At 54.5% G+C, this 12,786-nt stretch overlaps 1 protein-coding gene across 2 annotated transcripts; it reads left to right on the top strand.

Moving 5' to 3' along the window:
• The first annotated feature begins 495 nt into the window (after positions 1-495).
• On the top strand, positions 496-3,574 carry LOC142020085 (thymosin beta-15A homolog). 2 transcript variants are annotated; one of them, XM_075007687.1, is made up of 3 exons: positions 496-589; positions 1,658-1,762; positions 3,021-3,574. In XM_075007687.1, the coding sequence occupies exons 2-3, from the start codon at positions 1,663-1,665 to the stop codon at positions 3,056-3,058; spliced, it is 138 nt and encodes a 45-aa protein (XP_074863788.1). In that variant the 5' UTR covers positions 496-589; positions 1,658-1,662; the 3' UTR covers positions 3,059-3,574. The 2 variants fall into 2 exon arrangements, with proteins under 2 accessions (XP_074863788.1, XP_074863789.1); XM_075007688.1 differs by lacking the exon at positions 496-589 and adding an exon at positions 1,148-1,182.
• Positions 3,575-12,786: the final 9,212 nt, after the last annotated feature.

Raw genomic sequence — 12,786 nt, 5'->3', positions numbered from 1 at the left:
GGCCAGGCGGGGGCGCGGGAGCGCCGCTTTGTGTGTGTGTGTCTAGCTCTGCGCATACGCCCGTCTGCGCGCCCAGACGGCCCCGCCAGCCCCCGCGCAGAGGGAGCCGGGTCCCGCTTCGGGGGCTGCAGCCTGGCTCTGTCCCCCCGCGGCAGGAGCAGCGGCGTGTCTGTCGGACGCGCATCACATCGCCTGGCACCAGGCTCCCACGTGGGGAGCGCCAGCCATTGTGCAGCCGGCGGAGGGCGGGGGCGGCGGGCGCTCGTCCACCCCAGAGCCGGAGCCGCCTCCGCCTCCCCGCTGCACCGCCCACCCCATTCCTTCGGCTGGTGGGGGCAGGGGCGCTTTACCCTCCCCGTCGCCCGGTGCACACTGGGGGTTGTAGTTCTGTGGCGCTGCGCGGCCAAAGGAGAGCCCCGAGGACCAACTACGCTTCCCAGCATGCCGAGCGGCGGGCAGGGCGAGTAGCCAATGGGAGGCAGGGGCGGGTGGCAGCCGTGCTATATAAGGAGTCGCCCCACGCGGGAGCGCTGGCAGAGAGAACTATAGGAGTGATTTCAGTTTGGGAGCGCAGCAGCCGGCACTGCAGGTATGGGGTGTGCCCGCCGCCTGCAGCACGCGTTACCCGCTGCGGGGGGCACGGGAAGGGGATGCGTCGCCTTACGTTGCATGCGCGGGGACCCTGGGGCGGGGAGCTCCGCCGGGGACTGGGGGTCGCGCCCTGTTGCGTGCGCGGGGAGCCCTGGGGCGGGGAGCTCCGCCGGGGACTGGGGGTCGCGCCCTGTTGCGTGCGCGGGGAGCCCTGGGGCGGGGAGCTCCGCCGGGGACTGGGGGTTCCCGCCTGTTGCGTGCGCGGGGAGCCCTGGGGCGGGGGGAACGGGGGTCTCGAGGCGGTTTCGGCGGCAGAGTCCGGGGCCCGGCGGGCAGGCGCCCTAGGAGCTGCTGCGGGCGGCAGGGCTGAGCAGAACCGCGCAAACCCGCCATGGGCGAAGCCTTTAGGGCTGGGAGCGGCCGCCCGGAGGCGGGGGCTGAGGCAGCGCCACCTCTTCTGGGATCGGCGATGGGGAGTGGGGGCGGATCTCGGCCCCTCCCAGCGCTGCTCTTATCTCCCCCATTGTCCTGCGGCTCCGCAGTCCGGGGCCCGCCCGCCGTGCGTCGGGGTGTGTCCGGCTGCGGCGGGAGGTAGCTGCGCGCTCTGCCCCCCGGCGGCTCTGGGGTCTCTGCTGGGCGCTGGGCTGGCTCGGCCCTGCTGCAGGGGAAGCGCTCCGGCCTGGCACCCGGGGAGCGGGGCCACCCGGCTGGAGCGCGAGAGGGGCTGGAAGGCTGCGGGGCCGAGGGGAGGGTGGAGCGCCCGGCTGCTCTGGGCGCTGGGTCTTCCAGCGCTCCTGGGCTGTCTCTCTTGGGCTAATCCGCTCCCGTTCAAGTGACTCCCTGCTGGGCTGTTCCCAGCGCAGGGAGCCCCACAGTGACACTTGTCCCTTAGTGCTGGAAGTCGCAGCTAAAGCCCCAGCGCTTACCTGGCCCCAGTCAGTGGTTGGGGGGGGGGGGAGGTCACCCTGCCAGGACCCCTCCCACCAAAGGGGCCGTGATTTCGTGCATGGTGCCTGGGCATTTCCCTGCCAGGGTTGGCAGTAACAGCTGTGTCTTAATTGTTCAGCTACAATGTGTGACAAACCAGACCTCTCGGAAGTGGAGAAATTTGACAAGAAGAAGCTGAAAAAGACTGCCACGGAGGAGAAGAACACCCTCCCTTCCAAGGAGAGTGAGTGTCCCCCACCCCTGTCGCTAACGGGTAGGGCTAGCTGACCACTTAAGTGGTTTCTGTCTGTGTATGCAAAGAGAGCTTAGTGGATGCCTAATCATCTTGCTTCCTTACGACATGTCCCAAGTTCCAGGTTCTCCGCTGGAAGTGTTAAGTCTTCATTACGAGCTGGGTCTACTTCACTGTTTCAGGCTGTGCTTCTGGCTTGCAGAAAAACTGAACGGAAGCTTTTAGTTTTGTGCCCTGGTATCCAGGTAGAAGGGAAGAGGAAACCGTTGTGAAGCCTGGGGGCACCACTCAGTCCCTGGGCCGGCATGCTAGCAAGATGGTTCTCCATTAGCGTTTGTTGTGATAAAACTTCCAGTTCTGGCCGCGCAGGCGTGTCAAGTGGGAGCCGACGTGCTTGTGCTGATCTCATCTCTGAGGAATCTGGCAGACTGAGGCATTTTGATCTAGTTTATATTCCACTAGAAACAGTCCTTAGTGCAGATAGGCTCTAAGCCTCCAAGAGCTAGAATTACACCAACTGCTCTGCCTGGGGTAAGCAGTCAGTCATCTTCAGTACGAGCAGAACCCCTCTCCTACTTGGTGCTGGCTCTCATGCTGTTTAAGTCCTTCGGGCATGTTTGCTCAGGTAACTGTATTGTGTGGGTCAGAGGTCTTTCGAAATGATGTATGTAATAGTGAGTGCTGCAGGTCGCTGCCTGTTACCTGAAAGGAGCTGGTACTGGCCTAGACAAGTCACATCACCTTTCTCCTTCCTGTCCCTAGAATGGGATGGACCACAGCCTCCTTTCTGTCCCTTCCCCCTCACCCACACACTAGGGGTGGGGAACACCTTAGGCACAGAATTCCTGTGATCAGTCTAAGCTGACCCCTGGGGAGAGCAATAGTCCTCTAACAGGCACGCTCCATGAGAACTGGGTCTTCAAGCTTCCGGTAAGGAATAACACCCTTTGTGCCCTGTTGCAGCACCAGCTGTTAGCGGCCTTATGTATTGGGAGCAAACAAATAGCCAAAACTCTGCAAACTGATGGTTCAAAGCTTGTCCAGGATCTGGGTTCCCCATGGGCCTATCCTATAACATGCTGTGTATTAATTCCACTGCTAAGGCTTGGACTCTAGAAAGAGCCCCATGTAGGGCTCCTTTCAGTACAGCCATACAAGCAGCAGACAAAGCAGCTGTGCAGTATCATCCCAACCCTCAAAGGGGGATAACATTAAGGCAGTGGCTAACAAAACTTCATTTCTCTTTCAGCCATTGAACAGGAGAAAGAACATGTGAAGTCGTCATAGAGGGAGATGACCTGGCAGGAGGAGCCACCACTTAACTTTTTTTTGCTTTGAATTAAATCTGTTGTGGTTGTTTTTGTGTTTTTTTTTTTGTTTGTTGTTTTTTTTTTTAAATTACATCATCTACCTGTATAGAAAAATGCTGCAGCTTCTAACCCACTGTCCCACTCTGCCAGCTCCCTTGGCAGGTGGAGCAATGTGTGGTCTTCCCAGAATCCCATCAGTAGCCTGACCCAAGGCCACCTTTTTCTGCCTGGCCACCTCCTGTTCACAGCTCTGCTCTTGCTCTAATGCAATGAGGAAGAAGAGGGAAGCAGAAGGCATGGGAGCTCCTGGGTAGAGACCCTTTTTTGCTACTTGGTGTGGGGAATGATTCTTCTGATTTGGTCTTTGGCCTACTGACCTGGGTCTATCGGCACATGTGCTCATAGAATGGTGTTTCTGCAGCCTCACTCACAATTTTTGTCTTCCTTGAAATAAAGTGAAAAGTTTATTATAAAAATAAAAAATATGACATAATCAAGGACTCAAGGCTTCTTTCCTGGCTCTTCAGCTTGTGGTAGTGGTGACCCGGCAGGAAGGATTGGTGTTGCAACCTGTCTTCCACAAGAGATGTGGTAAAGTTGGCTCTCCCTCTTGCTTCTATATCTCTGCCCTAGGCCGTCTTGACTTTTAACTTTAAAGCTAGCCAAGGATCCTGTTGACACTTAATTAAGGAGCTTCTTTACGCAACTCAGGAAGTGTTGGAATTGCCCTCGGGGTAGGCCAGATCTCCCTTGTTCATGGGCTCAGATAAACTTCAGGTTATGTATACTCCTGATCACAAGGTAATCTCTGGTAAGAGGAGGTTTGCGCAGGGAGCGTGTAACCTTTATCCGGTTTCTTACAGCTTTGCACTCGCCACTGTGGCTGTAGCTTCATTAGAAGGAAAGTGCTTGCTACTTGGGTGGCATTCCTGTACAAGCGTAACTGCTTTGGTATTAAGTATCACTGAGATAGTCCTGTTGGTCTGTACCTTTTTGAGAACAACAAGAAGTCCTGGGGCACCTTCTAGGCTAGTATGTTTTGGAGCATAAGCTTTTGTGGGCAAACACCTGCTCCATCAGATGCATGAGTCCCCTATCTCACAAAGGGGGTCTTTGCCCACAAAAGCTTATGCTCCAAAATGTTAGTCTCGAGGGTGCCCCAGGACCTCTTGTTGCTTTGGTATTGTTGAAGGAGCGCAGTGATCATGGGTCCTGCAATGTTACTGCATAATTCAGTTTGAGTGGTGGAATGGGACTAGGTTGCTACTTCTACCACCAGCAGGTCCCTGTTTTGTGAATTGTATGAGCAGCAATGACATCCTGCTGGTCTTCTCTTCCTTCGGGGGTTAATACCCCCACAACCAAACCAAAGTGGGTGGGGAACACCTGCATGCTATAATCTACTGTGATGTAAACAGTGAAGTCAACACGGCCTGGGCTGCCTGCTGGGTCACGTTCAGTGGGGCGTCACAGGCTTGGCAGCTCTTTGTCAAAAAGCTGACTTGTTCCACAAAGCCTGGATTAGGCCAGCCAGGCCTATGCTCTGTACAGGGGGCTGCCTGGGATTTATTATCAGTGCTTGAAAGACTACTAAAGGGGTGTTGGGGGCTGCACCTGTATAGTTCCATAATGTGATGTTTTGGGGTGTGAAATTGCTAACCACACCAGAGGTGGGACTGCCACCGCTGTCCTGGATGGGGGGGCCTTCCCCACAGATGACTGCTGTTGCTGCAGTAGTGCCCTTGTTACTTGGTGCTTTGTAGACTAGGATAGTTACTGTCCTGGTGTGTGCATAAATGGGACCAATTTCCCCTCTTCCTGTGAGTTGGGACAGGAGAGTGAGCTGCAGGGATTGTTCAATAAGCAGTATGTCGTACCTATCAACTGCGAGTATACAGAGCAGTGTGTTATCTCATTCAAAAGCAAACATCCAGCCAGAAGGCCTAAGCGCTGGACAGCTTCTGATCTGCTCTTGCTGTCCGGTTCTGCAGTCCTTGTCTTGGCGGAGGCTCGCAAACAGGGAGAGCTGGGGCCCGTTGCTGAGAAGCAGCAGCTGCTTGGAGGCCCTTCCCTGGGTGGTGGGGAAGCTGGAGCACCACCAGGGCTCTGCTTTTGCTCATCAGATGGTGCTTTGATGCTCCCCAGCTAGGTGTGGGACTGTTCAATAGCTGTGCCTCTACTGGCCTTTGCACCCCTCCCCCAGCGCATGCAGCTCAGCAGCAGTTGGGGTGGCTCTAGCATAGAGTGGAGGCTGCTGTTCTGCCCCTGTTGCCTGGTTGAAAGTTCAGAGCCAGGTCTACAGGCTGCAGGGGGCCAGTAGACGCTGGTTCCTGTCAGTGCCGGCATGTTGTGCAGCTTCCAAACATGGGTCAACATAGGGAGAGAAAGGAAAAAGTACAGGCAAGAGGGAGTTGAAAAGAGGCACCTCTGCTCAGCTCGTAGAAATCTTCAGAACAGAAGGTTTTAGGATGGTAACTGCTGAGGAAGCCCTGTACTTCCTATGGTTATGGCTACGGCCATGCCGGAAGAAGGCCTGGTCAGCTGGATGGGAAAGCTGGTAGCGAGCTGCCCTTCTTGGACAATTTATCCATCTCATTCAGTAACTTGCTACCTGCTCTGGCCTAGGGCTGGCTCCCAGCCCCACAAAGCTCATTTCTAAAAGAGAAAGGTCTGAATTGCTGTTTCTAGATCAACAAGAAGTCCTGCGGCACCTTAAGGCTAACAGATGATATTTTGGAGCATAAGCTTTTTGTGGGCAAATACCCGCTTCATCAGCTGCTTGAGTGGGGGTTCCAGAGGAGGGTTTATAAGGTGCCACAGGACTTCTTGTTGTCAAAGATGCAGACTAACTCAGCTCCCCTTCTGATACTTGCTTCTAGATGTTGACTGTAGAAGTAGAAACTTCCAAAGGTGTAAGAGAACCAGCAGCTTCCACCTTCTCCTTCAGATGATTTGCCTGATCTGCCTCCAGCAATCCATGATCCCCTGTGACCTCAGAGGACTCTCAGGGAGTGTGAGCCCTATGTTAGGGGCTGTTAGTAATGTGCCTTTCTGAGGGCTTGTCTTCAGTCACCCAGAGCTTGATCGGTCTTCCAGGGTTTGAGTTAACAGGTCTAGTAAGGGCCTGCTCAGCTGACTGCTGAGGTTGCTCCCATCCCCAACCCTGAGGAGTAAGAGGGGAGACCTCTCAACATGGGGATGCTTCTGAAATTTGATGTGAGGTAGGTGGAGGCTGTTCTCGTTGCTGGAGTTGCGTATCTTAGGTTGACTTTCTCCGATAGCATAGAGCTGGCCTCAGTGAACAAAAAGACATTAACTCAGCAAGAGCCCCGAGCACTTCTGAAATGAGGCCAGTTGGAATTGTTTCTGTGAAGAGTGCAGATGTACAGCCTAGGCACTGGCGTTTCCACAGCTGAGTGTAGTGTGGGAGACCACGCAGTAGTGCAAGCGCTGTCAAAATGGGCATGCAAATGAGACCTTGGGATGTACCAAACAGCAGTTCTCCAACTGCTCCAGCCAGGATCCACAAACCTTAAACCTAGGTGAGCTTTTGTCACTGGACCTAACCAGGTTAGTCACAGAATCACAGGCACATTCTCATGTTTCTCAACTAAATCATATATGCCATCAGGTGCCAACAATGCCCAGATGCTTTGTATATTGGACAGACTTCAAATTCTTTCAGACCAAAGAGTTAATGGGCACAAAACAGACATAAAAACACTCCTGATCTACAAACAGGTCAGCCAGCGGTTTAATGGAGTGGGCCATCCTATTAATGACTGAAGAGTTTGCATGTTACTGAAGAGGAATTTTCACACTACTTTGGAACAAGAGGCTGCTGAACTCTTTTGTATTCAAATTTGACACATTAACATGTGGTTTGAACCAGGATGTGAATTTTCTGGGTCATTATAGGGGCTCTTTTGCATACTTGGCTTAATCTAATTCTTGACTCCGACCCCCCACCTGCCTTCTACCCCTCTACTCTCTGATTTGCTCACCTTAATTTTTTTTCTGATTTGTCAACCCTGTTTACTGTTTTTGGTTCTCTGTGCCTTAAATATTGAGTCTGTTCTGGTATGGCTATGGTCTGAAGAAGTGGGTCTGTCCCACGAAAGCTCATCACCTAATAAATTATTTTGTTAGTCTTTAAAGTGCTATTGGACTGCTTTTGTGTTTTGATAGAATACAGACTAGCTCGGCTTTCTCTCTGTTACTTAAACCAGGGGTGGATTTCAGGGAAGAGGGTTGAAAGACGAGCTCAAGGACTACAGCAACATGTACACAAATCACCCTTCCTTTGTCTACTACCATGTAGCTGGCACTAGTTCCTTAGCAACTTTATGTAGAAGGGAGAGACCCCTCTATACACAGAAACTGCATGTTTGTGACTGCCCTGGAATGCATTTACTTTCACCCCACAGAGAATGAAACCCAGTGAGGGTTACACGGTGCGATGCAGGGAATGCATTCAGTGTGACTCTCCTGAGCCATTAGTCACTTAGGGGTGAGATTCATAGCCCCTGCAGAGTTGCTTTGCTTCGATTGACAGGATGGGCTCAGCCAGGGAGGTGTTACCTACAAATAATCAAGGACCATGCGTAAACAGAGCAGGTGATGGCAAGTACTGTGATTGCTTTTGAACACAGAGCCCCCTGCTCAGGCAGGTTGGGCTGGTCCCCATCTTCATATTCATTTCACTTGGGACCCATGGGCACAAAGAAGCTAGGTGTCGTCTGGGAGTTGAGTGTTGCGCAGCTGGTAAAGTTGCAAGCTTGGGCCAGCGTGGTGTGTGGCGATCTCCCCTGGCGGCCGTGTGGGAAGCAGGTATGTTGAGGCTCCGCTTTTCCTAGTTGTGGTCCTTGGGCTACAGAGAGCCCTGAGCTGCTGTTGATGCCCCAGACTGCTCTCCATGTGCTTCCTGAGTGAAAGGCAGGTTCCTGTCCCTGTGTCACCTGGCTGCTTAAAGCCATTCATCCTCCTGACACCAAAGTGGAGGCCAACCACTGCTCGCTTCAACCTTCCCTTTCTGGGGGGGAAAGTGGTGGCTTTTCTTCACCTTTTATTGATACTCAGGTGCACCTGCAGGAGAAGACCACAACAGGAGTGCCAGAACCCAGGCTGAAGTCGTCCTCTCTAGCAATGATCTTTCTGGCTGAGGTCTCCTTTTGTTTGGGTTCCTTTTGCGGCTGCTGGATGTCTCTTCAGCTTTGGGTGCTACTAACCGTGGGTGGTTGTCAAAAATTCATGTTACCAGATGCTGTAGGAAGAGACGCACTTGGTTTAAATTAAGACTCCCTCACTGTTTTGCAGACTTAGCTTTAAAATAGAGTAAATCTCCATAGTCATCAGCGGGCATATTAGCGTCAATGCGCTTCCTTTCTGTGTCGCTTTGTTCCTGCTCTCCTAGATGCCCTGTGATTTGGCAAAAATAGGCAGAGTTAAGCTGACAAAACTGCTGGGCAGAAATCAGATACTTGCCTACCCCGCTTTAACGCCACTAAACTCTGGTACTGGTTGCTGTTGGAGACAGGCTCCTGGGCGAGGTTCACCACCAGTTTGAACCAGGATGGCCGTTCTTGCGCACGAAAGGGTCAGAACTTCAGTTGCCTACAAAGGGAGGCATTGTAGGAAGCTCCCCGGCCCCATCTCTCCCACTCGGTAATACACATTTATCACAGACAGGCTGTTCCCTAATTCCAGAAAGTGAGACTTTGTCACCAGTCTACAGGCTGCTCGCCAATGCCTGACCTGCACCCTCCATCCACCACCCTGCATCTCTTATCGTCCGGGCCCTGGGCTTCACATACAGCTCTGCTGATGCCCCGTAAGCCTGACCGGCAATGCTTCTGTTGTTCCAGACCTGAACCACTCCAGAAGGCCCTAGGTGACAGGCCTGTTCTCTCCTACAGACAATCTCCCAACCTTATGAGGATCCTCACCCACAACCACAGTCTATACTGCAGGAGCACCAGTCCTGGAACAAAGCTGACATCTTTGTCCACATATCTATTCTGGAGATACCATCACTGGACCTAACCAGGTTATTCACAGAATCACGGACACATTCTCATGTTCCTCAACTAACATCATATATGCCATCATGTGCCAACAATGCCCAGATGCTTTGTATATTGGACAGACTTCAAACTCTCTTAGACAAAGAGTTAATGGGCACAAAACAGACGTCAAAACACTCCAGATCCACAAACCGGTCAGCCGGCATTTTAATGGAGTGGGCCATTCTGTTAATGACTTAAGAGTATGCATCTTACTGAAGAGAAATTTTCACAACACTCCTTGGCTACGTCTACACGAGCCCCAAACTTCAAAATGGCCATGCAAATGGCCATTTCGAAGTTTACTAATGAAGCGCTGAACTGCATGTTCAGCGCTTCATTATCATGCGGGCGGCCGCGGCGCTTCGAAATTGACGCACCTCGCCGCCGCGCGGCTCGTCCCGACGGGGCTCCTTTTCGAAAGGACCCCACCTACTTCGAAGTCCCCTTATTCCCATGAGCTGCTTTTTTGTTCTGAGTAGATGCTGTTATTCATGGCACAGTGGGGGGTCTTGAATGGTAAGGAACAAATGCAGGCAGGAGGCCAGAGATCACAGCCTCCCTCCGGTGAAGCTGCACCTGTTTGATCATGATTTGAATTTGACCCTGAGTCTTCCTGGGTCCCCAGGAGCTACTGCAGGGTTTCACTGTGACCTCAGCACTGCCTCCAGGCACAGGTCAGCACTTCACCGTGCACTCAACCCTTCTGGTTTTGGAGGCCTCGGTAGTGCTTTGCTACCGCCCAGGATTACAAAGCCCTTTGCATGCCGTGGACGGATCTTCCACGGCATCAGTCAGCTTGGCCTTGTTGAAACCAATTGAGTTACTCTAGCTTACACCAGAAAAGTCACTTTGTGAAGGTAAAGTCATGGGCCCAATGTCAGCCCCATGTTATGGCTGGGAAGATAGGCAGGGAAGGAGTTTGCTTGAGGTCACAGGGAGGTTGGCAGATCTCCTGACCTTCCTAACCCCAGGCTGTCTTTCTTCCACAGCATTTCCTCTGTGGGATGTCTCCAGCTTAATGCAGGAAGGAAGCCTAAACCCTGGGTGGATTTGTTGTTGTTATGGTGCAAACCTCCTCTTCTGAGCATGGCGCTGGAGGCACCGGAGGCTTTGCACGCGCGTGGAAGACCTCGAGAAAGAGGAAGTGAACAAAGGAAGTGTAGGACCCAGTAACCGCCACCCTGAATAAAATTTCCCCCTCACCCTTCATTGCACAAGTGAGTCAGAGATATGCTGTACCCTTGTGGGAGGCCAGATTGCTGGTGCTCGTCTACCAACTCAAAGGCAACTGCAACTTGGGAGGAGGGGAGGACACATGGCAACCCACGTAGCTGGGCAAGGGGCATATTTCGTAGGCTGGTCCTCCCATCCCACCCTCTGTGAATGCAAAGGCTCTCCGTTGCATAGAGACCCACAGCTGCTTGAAGGAGAAGCAACGGAGCAGGTCACCCTTTCTAAACTAGTCAACTTCAGGCCACGATCGCTGGTTCCTCAGCACAGTGATTATCCCGGGACCTGCAGTCCTGTGGTTGAAGCTCTGTTAGAGGACTCAGGACAGGTGGCACCATATCTTACGTCACATCACAGCTGAGCCCTCATCTTCCATCAGAGACAGCCTGAGCCATAGGATGAAGGGGATACGTTTATGATGATGACCTCATCTAGGCTGCTTTTGTCACCAAGTGGGGGAACCCAGTGATAACACAGGTTAGTAACTCTTTCTGCATAACCTGGGGCTGTCCAGGCTTTTCACCTGATCACCGGGACTCACCTCGGTGCCATCGACACAGCATCATAGCTGTGCTCCTGCTGGGCTGTGGGACAACCATGTGGCAAGCGAATCCCCGGCTGTGATGTAATGGGGGATACGGATGTGTATGTGTCTGTGGCTCACAGAGGGTGTGGGGCTCCTGCTGAGGGTAACTGAGTCGACCAGGTGACACCTCCGGACTGCAGACAAAGGGAGAGGTGGAGCCTGAGGGGTCTGAATTGGAACTGGGAGTTGGAAAGTGGCTAGTCTGGGCTGGGAGAGAGAGAGACAAAGGCAGGGGCGAGGCCCTGGTTCTGGGGGCCCCTTGGGGCCTCCTCTCCCCAACATGGATGGGACTGGCTGTCTCTGCCGGCTGGACTGACTCCTCTGTATGACGCTGTGCCCCGTTGGCTAATAGACCCGCCATTCTCCTGCTGAGTGAGAGTCACTCCTGCCTGAGGACGGGGTGCAGAGCTTGGCGACCCAGCACCCCATTACACTGGCCTCAGTTAGAATCGCAGTGCCACTGAAGCAGCCAAGTGCCTGGTTATGGGCAAGCGCCCGTCAGCCTGCACATGTACCGATAAACTAGTTCACCCGGCGAGGGGCTGAGGCAGGCGGTGGGCGACAGGACTGGGAGCCTTTGGCTTTGAGGTCTCTGGCTCTGCTCTGGCCAGGCTGTTTGCGGCTGACAGTCCCACAGTGTCTCCTGCCTGTCTGGAGCCATGGGGTGAAATGAGCGAGCAGGCCCACGCCCACACCCCCTAAGTGGGTGTCGGCAAAGTCCACCGCGACAGACAGTGCTAACGGATCTCACAGGCCAAGCGGAGAAGCCCCCGGCTGGCTGGTGACTGGATGCCCCAAGCCCACTGGAGAAGGAGCCTGCGTTGAGGTGTGTTCGGAGGGGTCTTGCACTGCCCAGGCTACACCTTTGTAGCAGCAGAGATGAGGGGCTCGGCATCCCCACCTCGCTGCCTGCAGAGCTCAGCGCCCACCAGCTGGCTGGGGTCTCAGGAGAGCGTGCAGGAGCTCTGGGTGCTGACAGCCAGCTCACCCCGCGCGCCCTGACCGCACAGCCGCTACAAGAGAGAGTGGCCTCGCGGCTTTGAAATGCCGCCTCGGTCAGCTTCACACGTCCCACCGGAGGCCCATATAGGTGGGAACAGGAGCTAGCTGAGGGGCTGGCTTCGTCCACACCACGCCTGGCACTGCCCGCTGCCTCTCCGCTCCGGCGTCTCCTTCCACGGCTCACTGTGCAGCCTCCCAGCAGGCTAAGAGAACGCAGGCATGTCTACACCCATCTCCTCTTGCCTGACCTAGGTGTGCCTGGGACAGGCTCCCACACAGCACCCTGCGGCACAGAGAACAGTCAGCCTCAAGGCCAGGCTCTGCAGGACCTGGGCACACCCAGAGTAAGCTCTGAGCTGGGTCACAGGGACGGGAACCGGGCCCAAGGCCCAGGGAAGTGTGAAGGTTCTGCCTGCAGCGCTGTCATCCCAGCTCTGATCCAGGGACGGCCTCTGTGCAGCCTCTTCCGTGCTGTGACGCACATTGAGTGATGAGTCCCAGCTGGCGTGCACACACTGCGCCCCCCAACCCCAGGCTCAGCCCCAGAGCCCCACCTGCCCCTGCCCTGCACAGAGGGGGGCGTGCAGAGTCAGGGGTGGGACTAGAAGGGCCTCGGAGCATCCGCTCCCAGAGCGCCTCATGTCTTACTGCAAGCGGCTGCTCAGGGTGACTGGGACAGCCCCCCGGTGGGCTCAGCCAGGACCGGGGCGGGGGGCACCCTAGGCGGTGCAGAGGCAGGAGGCGTGGCTGAGCGAGTGCGGGCAGGCAGCTGCAGCCGGGAGGCGAGTTTGAAGAGAGCAGCCGGAGGAGGGATCGGCGTAG

The sequence above is a fragment of the Carettochelys insculpta genome, chromosome 13 (assembly GCF_033958435.1).
Source record: "Carettochelys insculpta isolate YL-2023 chromosome 13, ASM3395843v1, whole genome shotgun sequence".
NCBI lineage: Eukaryota > Metazoa > Chordata > Testudines > Carettochelyidae > Carettochelys > Carettochelys insculpta.
This window is presented reverse-complemented; position numbering and strand designations above follow the sequence as displayed.

Excerpts from the sequence above, each read along its gene's own strand:
- LOC142020085 (XM_075007687.1), top strand. The coding sequence starts at position 1,663 with ATGTGTGACAAACCAGACCTCTCGGAAGTGGAGAAATTTGACAAGAAG. Across the intron at positions 1,763-3,020 it reads CACCCTCCCTTCCAAGGAGA|CCATTGAACAGGAGAAAGAA; the intron begins GTGAGTGTCCCC and ends TTTCTCTTTCAG.